The sequence below is a fragment of the Octopus sinensis genome, linkage group LG5 (genome assembly GCF_006345805.1).
Source record: "Octopus sinensis linkage group LG5, ASM634580v1, whole genome shotgun sequence".
Taxonomy (NCBI): domain Eukaryota; kingdom Metazoa; phylum Mollusca; class Cephalopoda; order Octopoda; family Octopodidae; genus Octopus; species Octopus sinensis.
The window spans coordinates 25,652,981-25,661,168 of NC_043001.1; the positions used below are offsets into that span (position 1 = coordinate 25,652,981).

The following is an 8,188-nucleotide window of genomic DNA, read 5'->3' on the forward strand; positions in this document are numbered from 1 at the left end:
CAAAAGGTGTATGCTGAAACAAGTTTTTCTTATAGGAATAATTTTTTTTTATTTTTAGGAAACTCCAGTTGTTACAAAGAAGCAGTCAAAGGACAAAGGTGCAGCTGGTAAGATTTAATTTATATATTTATTATACTTGGTGTATAGACAAAATTTTTATTGGGCTTATGTTAAGGAATCAATTCACTCACTACTCTGGTCTATCCTGGCAATAAAGCATTCAAAGACTGCTGTGTTTGAAGATGTTTTGAGTTTCCTGTTTCGTTTTTTTTTGTTTTTTTTTTTATTGAAAAATGCTAAATATCAGAAATATGTGAAGTGCTGTGCATTACTTTCGATATTTTGAGTTTGTAATAGATGCCAGAAGTTTCAGATTAATCCTGCGTTGTCCTGTGGCTGAGATTTCAGTGATGTGATTACTTATTTTCAGAATGACATTGGTAAAAGTGAGATGCTGGATATCGCCAGTTTGAACATAAAACAAGTAGGCTATTAGGGTTGGGTATGGCCAGTTTAAATGCTAAAGGATTAAATATCTGTATTGGACTTGTACAAATTCATGAAATTTTAAATAGCTATAATCTATTTATATCTGCTTTATTTTTGTAATGTTTTTGTTTTGTACAATAGCAAAGAAAAAGAAGGAAGAATCTAGTGACAGTGAAGAAGAGGAGGAAGAAGAAGAAAGTAGTGAGGAAGAAGAAAGTGAGGATGAGGAAGAAGAAGAGGTAGTAGAAGTTAAAAAGAAAAAAGATAAAAAAGGAAAAGATGAAAAGGTTAAAGAGAAAGTTAAAGAAGAGAAAGTAAAAGAGGAAAAGAAGGTAAAAAAAGAGGAGGCTAAAAAGGCTGCTGAATCAGATGATTCTGAAGAGGATTCTGATGAAGAATCTGAAGAAGAATCAGAAGAGGATTCTGACGAAGAAGAGTCTAGTGAAGGTATTACAAATCCTAAAATATATCTTGAATAATTTCTGCTTTGAAATGTTTTCTGATATTGACTAAAAACCTCTTTTACATTATAGAATCAGAAGAGTCCCCTAAGCCAAAGCTGAATGGAAAAGCTGATGGTAAGTAATTTCTTCCTCATTTACCATTTTATTGCTGTTCAATGTAATCAATGCGGTTCATGTTTCCCATATTTATGTATATAATTAAGAATTTAATATTGGTTTTATAAACGGCTATAACTTTGTTTGGGAGCCATTATGCCACTAATAGCATACACTGGCATGTGTTATCATTATTTATGTAACCAGCTTCCCAAAACAGGATTTGTTTCCACTCACAATCTGGTAAGCCAAAGACAAAAACTTTTTTTTTTGTTAATGCTCGGCCGCATGGAGGTAATGACAAGTCGCTGACTGAGACCTTTGGTGATATGCTGTCAAGCCAAGTGAAATCATAGTCGTGACCATTGCCACTGGTGCGTAAGAAGCACCCATTACACTCTTAGTGATTGGCATTACGAAGGGCATCCTGCTGTAGAAAGCATGCAGCCCTCTGGTTTACCAGTTCCATGCCAGTGTGTAGTTTAATTTTTTAATGGAAAGCAGCAATGTACACTTTTTATTTGTGAGGTAGTTAGAAATAGAAACTTAATTACATTGATTATATCTGTCATCTTTTTGTCTTCAACAGGTTCAAAAGAAGCTAAGAAGCGTAAGACAGAGTCAGAAGATGGTAACGATGCCAAGAAAGCTAAAGTTGATGGTGGTAAGAAGATATGCTTTAGTTTGTGTGCATGTTCCAGTTTTGTGGTTAGAAGCTCTGCAGCTTCTATCAGGACACTTTCATATCTTGATGTGATAATGGTGTGGCTCTTTATGAGCATACCTCGTTTCATTTATTATCCTGACAAAGTTACTTAAGGAAAAGCATGAATGTGTTGAAGCTTGCTTCTTACCTACATGGTTCTGGGTTCAATCCTGTTGTGGGGCACTTTGGGCAATACTCCTTGTGAATGGAAACTGAAACCCTGTTGTCTCTATCTCTCACTCTCTCTGTATGTATGTGCGCCTTTGTCTGTTTCTTCCCCCCCCCCCACCTCAGTTACTGCACAACAAGTGTTTGTTCCTGTACCTTAACAGTTCAGCAAAAGGGGCCAATAGAATAAGTGCTAGCCTTTACAAAATGAGATCTGGGGTTTATTGGATTAAATTACTTAATGGGCTTTTAATGTCACATCCCAAACCAGTTGATCCAGTGAGCAATTGTGATCATTCCATTCCTGCTTCGAATCTCTTCTTAAACATGTTTCATCCATATCACTTGGTGAAGAATCTTACAGATTTATGTCCGGTATCAAACTGCATATAGGAGATAAATATATTGCTCACATTATCATCTCCAAGATCTCTTTTATTAATGCTTTTGCATTTAGATGATCGCCAAGTATGTTTATTAGGACCATTTTGAATTAATCATGTGGCTTTGAGATTTAGGTAGAATATTTTGGCCAGTGTTTTCTAAATTAAGACTAAGCATTGCTTCTTGCTTGGAAAATTGCTTTGTCAGTGATCCAGGACAAGGTGGAAGATGCGTTACCCTGTGGTACAGGAGTTCAAATTGGTAGAGATACTAAATTTGATGAATGACAAGTTACCACTGACAATATTGTTGGTTATTGTGAAAGATTATTGAATTTTTCAATTCTTCCTTTTCAGAGCCTGTAACAGTTATGTGCAGAAATCTTCCTCAGGAAGTGACTGCTGAGACCTTTGAGAAATTTCTTAAGAAGAAAGGAATTGAATACACATCTGTTCGCAAGCGTGATGACAGAGCGTATGTATTACAATTGCTTCTTAGCTATTTTACATTTTATAGGCTTTTTGTTATGTATATTCACTTTGTGTTGTTTTATATTCACTCCTTTATATTGTTTTTTTTATAGATTTGCCCACATTGACTTGGCTAATCCAGATGATCTTGATAAAGTTTTAGCAATGCAGAATATTGACTATAAAGGGAATGCACTGACATTTGAAAAAGGTCGGCCCATGAGAGCAAAGGGAGAAAGAAACACTGGTATGTTGATTTTGTTTGTACAATAAAAACTCGAGGAAAATAACCATAGAAGTAATGTCCCGTTGGTACATTGAACAATACACATTTTGTGCACTTTTTTTCCCAGGTGATGATTCAAACACGCTATTTCTGAAAAATCTACCCTATGATGACTCCGAAGATACTATTAGAAGCAAACTGATGGAGATATTTCCTGCAGCACAAAGTATCAGAATTCCCTATAAAGGAGATTCACATAAGGGGTAAGATTTAAATGTCTTAGATTTGCAGTGTGCCATTTATATAATCATTTGTGATAGTTTTCTTAGATTTACTTTTTTTTTCTTTGAATCAATTACTGCAGGATTTTATTTTACTTGCTTTTATTTACCTGGTGTTTAACAAACTTTGAATCGTGAGTCGCTGTTTCTGTGTATAGTTGGTGTGTATTTCATTTTGTAGATTTTTAGTTTTTAAAGACAAATCTCTTTAACCCTTTCGTTACCAAGCCGCCCGAAAAAAATTTTGGTTAATGTGACCTGTTCATATTTAAATGAGAATATCAGAGCAAATCTCTTTAGTACATTCGTGAAAATACGTGATTATACTTCGTAAACAGTTCATCTACAGTTTTGTACGATCGACATGTAATTTTAATTCAACTTTGAAAATGGATAGGAGTTTCATGTTATCAAGCATTGATTTCGAATTGGAAAATTTGTGAAGTAAATACTGGGTACTGTTGTGGGTTTAGTTTTTATACAGGGAGACTAATGTTAGCATGGCTTAGAGTATGATGTGGTCTAGAAGTTATTGTTTGAAGCGATCAATGCGGAAACAAACTTGCGCAGAATGTAAACAAACACAAAATGGGGGTTCAAATTTCGGAAAATTTGTGGAGCAAATACTGGGTACTGCGTGGATTTAGTTTTTATACAGGGAAAATAATGTTAGTCAGCATGGCCTAGGGAACGATGTCTGGAATTTATCACTTCCATACCATAACCAGGGCTGTATATTAATTTTTGACCGATTTCTTTAGTTCGGTCAAACTTGCGGTGGATTCCAGTATTTCACTTTATTCCACCTGGTGCACCAGTTGTGCAAATTCAACTGATGATATAGTGATGTGCACAATTCTTCTTTATCAAAATTTTGTTGCATACCCATTTGAATATTAGCTGATGATTCATTTTCTATGGTGATGTTTAAACAAAATTTTAGTATTTTTACCTTTTGCTCAATTTACCTGGATTTACCTGTAATTAAAGTCATTTTGAGACAAAAGTTATGAAATAGAATTAAGAACCCTTTCTTTAATTATGTTCCAAATATCACATTAATATGTTGATAAGTAAAAGGGTTAGTTATTTAACCCTTTAGTGTTCAGATTACTCTGTTAAATGTAATACTTTTTCACTCATTGTTTTGAATTAATCGTGCATTACCTCATAGCTTTGAGGTTTCAATGATGTGATTGTATAGTTTTTGAATGTCAATGTAGGTTAGGTTTGAGGGGCTAGATACTCCCAGTTAGATTATAAAACATAGAATATTTGGGCCAGGTATGGCCAGTTTAAACACTAAAGGGTTAATGAAACCAGCCTAGATTCATGATTATTTTAGAATTTAATTGAAACTCATGAGGTGTATTTTGGTCAGAATTATAGTAACGAAAGTGTTAATGCTAATAACTCATTTTCTATGCTGCTGCTTAATAATTTATCTCTAATGAGATTTGCCTGGTGTCAAATTGAGGAACAGATTTTTTAAATTCACTTTAATTCACTTATGATAAATAAAGAAGTTGTTTTTATTAATCCACTCTAATGTGTATTTGTTTTGTTTTCAGCTTTGCATATATTGAGTTTGAGAGTTCCGATAGTGTAAAGGATGCAGTCGAAAACAAACAGGGTATTGAGGTTGGAGACCGACAACTGTACTTGGATTATGCAGGCAGTTCTAGTAGATCTGATTCACAACCAAGAGGAAGAGGAGGCTACAGAGATGGTAATTTTTTTGAGATAATCATTTCAATTGTAATGAAATAACATTACATTGGTGTGTTTATTAAGTTTTTGCCTATTTTTATTCAAGATGAACCAGAAGAATCCAGTGTACTTTTAGTAAGAAATCTGTCCTATGATTCAACAGAAAGCTCATTAAGGTCATATTTCAAGGATGCTACTGATGTACGATTACCAACACATCCAGATTCTGGAAAGCCAAAAGGGTGTGTAATGACAACTTGTTCACTTTTTGCATTGTGTTGTATTGAATTTGATAGATTTTATTGCATGTGTTCTTAGCTGTTTTTAAAAATGGAACTTTTTTTTTTTGTTTTAGAATTGCCTTCATAGAATTTGAGTCTATTCCAAAAGCAAAGAGTGCTCTGAATAAAATGGATGGTAGTAATGTTGATGGCAGGTCTGTTCGGTGCTGTTATGCAAGAAGCAGAAGTGATGGTGATGGAAGAAGTGGAGGTACAGTAACTTTTCCTTCTGTTACTGAAGACAGGTGTGGTTGGGGTTAGCTTAAGAGCTTAGGCAGTAGACTTATTGGAAATATTTTAGAAAAGTAGATCGTGATGTATTGAGTGGCATTGACTTTTTTTTCTTGTTTGCTAAATCAGATTGTAGTGGTCTACAATTTCTTATAGTAACTTCGTTATCTCTAGCTATTTTGTTGACTATTGACCAGTTAGCATTTAATAAAGCCATATTTGGGCCAAAATATTGTACTTGTTTTGTGTGCAAACCTGTCAGATTCAACCTCTGGTACCTCGTGCTCTGATGTCATTCTGAAACTTACCAATTACATCAGAATCTTAAAAGCTAGGAAGTATGACCCGATTCGTTCATAGTAAGCATTGCATTTAACAATATGCTGAATGCTAAAGAGTTAATGGTTGATTTTGTAAGTTCTTGGTCAGCGATTTTTCTTGACAATTTTTATACAAAACAATAAATTTCCTTTCCAGGTTTTGGTGGAAGGCGTGGAGGAGGTTTTGGTGGTGGACGTGGAGGAGGTTATGGTGGCGGCCGTGGACGTGGAGGGTTTGGTGGTGGACGTGGTCGTGGTGGAGGTTATGGTGGCGGCCGTGGAGGTGGAGGTTACGGTGGTGGACGAAGCAGTTTTGGTGGTATGTATAGCATTTTCTATTTTGTGTTTTTAAATTTCAAGTTTAAAATGGAATATTCATTTTTGCTGTTGTCTAAACGTTTTTTTTTTATTCTTCTCCAGGAACAGGAAGGAAAAAGACTTTCAGTGATAGCGATTGATGAGATTTAGCAGTTTGGACAATAAAGCTGTGCCTTCCATTCTCAATGGATAATAGCTGATCATGCCACTTTGTTTTATATTCAAACACATTCAATGACTGCAGATAAAATCACTGTAATTCCAGTTTTAATATTTGTGGTCTTCCTTGTACATAGCCATAACTTTTTAAGCCACTGATGTATGCTGACTTACTGCCATTAAAGTTATAAAAATATTTGTCTTGTTTGTCAATTACTTTCAAGTATCTTCCAATAATTGTTGATATCTGACTACAGACAGTTTTGCATTGTTTTTGGAACTGATTGCTTTCCTTCAGGTAGTTCTGTTATTCATTTTACAGTGAAGGTTATTGCTCTGGTTTTGATTTCAGCCTGTTAGCAGAAGTCTGTTGGGTTGCCACAGAATGCTTTTTTTAGTTCGTAGACTTTGTGTTATTAAGAAAACTGCCTCTTATTTGAGATCCGAGTGGGGTTATGTGTTATTAAATTGCTTAGATTTTCACTTGGGAAAACATGTTCAGCTTAGTAACTGGTCAATGGATATCTCTGGATCCTGTCTTACGAATAAAAATGATTTCACATTGTTGCTACTACATGTTGCATCAGTATTATAGATGTTTAAGACTGAAAGTTTTCGTTATCTTAAATATACATTTGACATAAAGGGGGGAGGTGAGAAGGTTACCAGGGTCATTAATCTTTAATAAGAGTTCTTAGAACCAATTGTTTTAGTTGTTCTTCCATTGCTATACAGGTAAACAAATCTTTGGTACATAAGGACTTGGGAGAACTTTAACCATGGGCAAATTACTCCATAGCAATAGGCTTTGTGCTGGCATTGGGAATAGGTCCTTTCAGTAGTAGATATCCTGGCAAGCTGGATAGCTTGCTAGTAACCGTCTTTCAAATGCTTAGACTAGAAAAAGTGACTTTACAGAGAGGACCATTTCTCCAACAGTTGAATGCATTCCCACTTAGAATTTAAATGCTTCATTCATCTTAGGGAGGAACTTACTCCAAGACATTGTCTCATAAAAGGTTCGGTATCTACAGTATTCCTTAACCCTTTCGTTACCAAGCTGCCCGAAAAAATTTTGATTAATGTGACCAAACCTGCCCGTATTTACCTATTCATATTTAAATGAGAATATCGGCAAATCTCTTTGGTGCATTCGTGAAAACAAGTGATTATATTTCATAAACAGTTCATCTACAGTTTTGTACAACGATCGAAGTGTAATTTTAATTCTGTGGATTTTGGGGGATTTTTTTCCGAAATTTGTTCCTATTGTTTTCAAAATTTGTAATTCTGACAAAAGATGGATATGAATTTCATTATATCAAGCAGCGAGTCAGAATTCGAAGGACTTTCTACTGAAGACCTTGTTAAATCTGTCTACGACTGAAAAAAAAAAAGCATGTGGTATTTGATAGTGAATCTGATGTTTCATTTTCCAAAGTGAAAACTGAATCTGACAGCGATAGAGAAATGAATTGGCACCTGGATGGAGTGAAATTTTAAAACCTGTTTTTTTCTGAAGAAACTGGACCAAACCACAGACTTTCCCAGGAGAGTAAAGCCTTAGACTATTTCTTTTTACTTTTTCGAATGAGCCTATTTAAAATCATTACGGCGGAAACGAACCGTTACGCTGAATGTAAACAAAGCAAAAGAATGGATAGTTAGTGGTTTCCCACGACCTTAAATGAAATAAATATGGGTATCAGAAAGTTACCCAGAATAACAAATTCTATAGTAAAATTTTGTTGTATACCCAATTGAATATTAGCTAATAACCCATTTTCTATAGCGATGTTTGAACAAAATTTTAATAATTTTATATTTTGTTGAATCTACCTGCAATTAGTCGCTTTGTGACAAAAATTATAGTATAGAATATTTC

The 8,188-nt window shown here is 34.7% G+C and overlaps 1 protein-coding gene across 1 annotated transcript; it reads left to right on the top strand.

Moving 5' to 3' along the window:
• The first annotated feature begins 700 nt into the window (after positions 1-700).
• LOC115211779 (nucleolin) lies at positions 701-6,500 on the top strand. Its single transcript, XM_029780457.2, has 11 exons — positions 701-936; positions 1,023-1,067; positions 1,639-1,713; positions 2,664-2,781; positions 2,891-3,024; positions 3,131-3,266; positions 4,856-5,013; positions 5,101-5,236; positions 5,350-5,486; positions 5,984-6,145; positions 6,247-6,500. Exons 4-11 carry the CDS (start codon positions 2,678-2,680, stop codon positions 6,282-6,284), a joined length of 1,005 nt encoding a protein of 334 aa, XP_029636317.1. The 5' UTR covers positions 701-936; positions 1,023-1,067; positions 1,639-1,713; positions 2,664-2,677; the 3' UTR covers positions 6,285-6,500.
• Positions 6,501-8,188: the final 1,688 nt, after the last annotated feature.

Bases quoted from the DNA above. Each gene is read 5' to 3' on its own strand.
- LOC115211779 (XM_029780457.2), top strand. From the start codon at position 2,678: ATGTGCAGAAATCTTCCTCAGGAAGTGACTGCTGAGACCTTTGAGAAA. The intron at 3,025-3,130 runs GTATGTTGATTT...TTTTTTTCCCAG, and splicing joins AAAGGGAGAAAGAAACACTG to GTGATGATTCAAACACGCTA. The intron at 5,487-5,983 runs GTACAGTAACTT...TTTCCTTTCCAG, and splicing joins TGGTGATGGAAGAAGTGGAG to GTTTTGGTGGAAGGCGTGGA.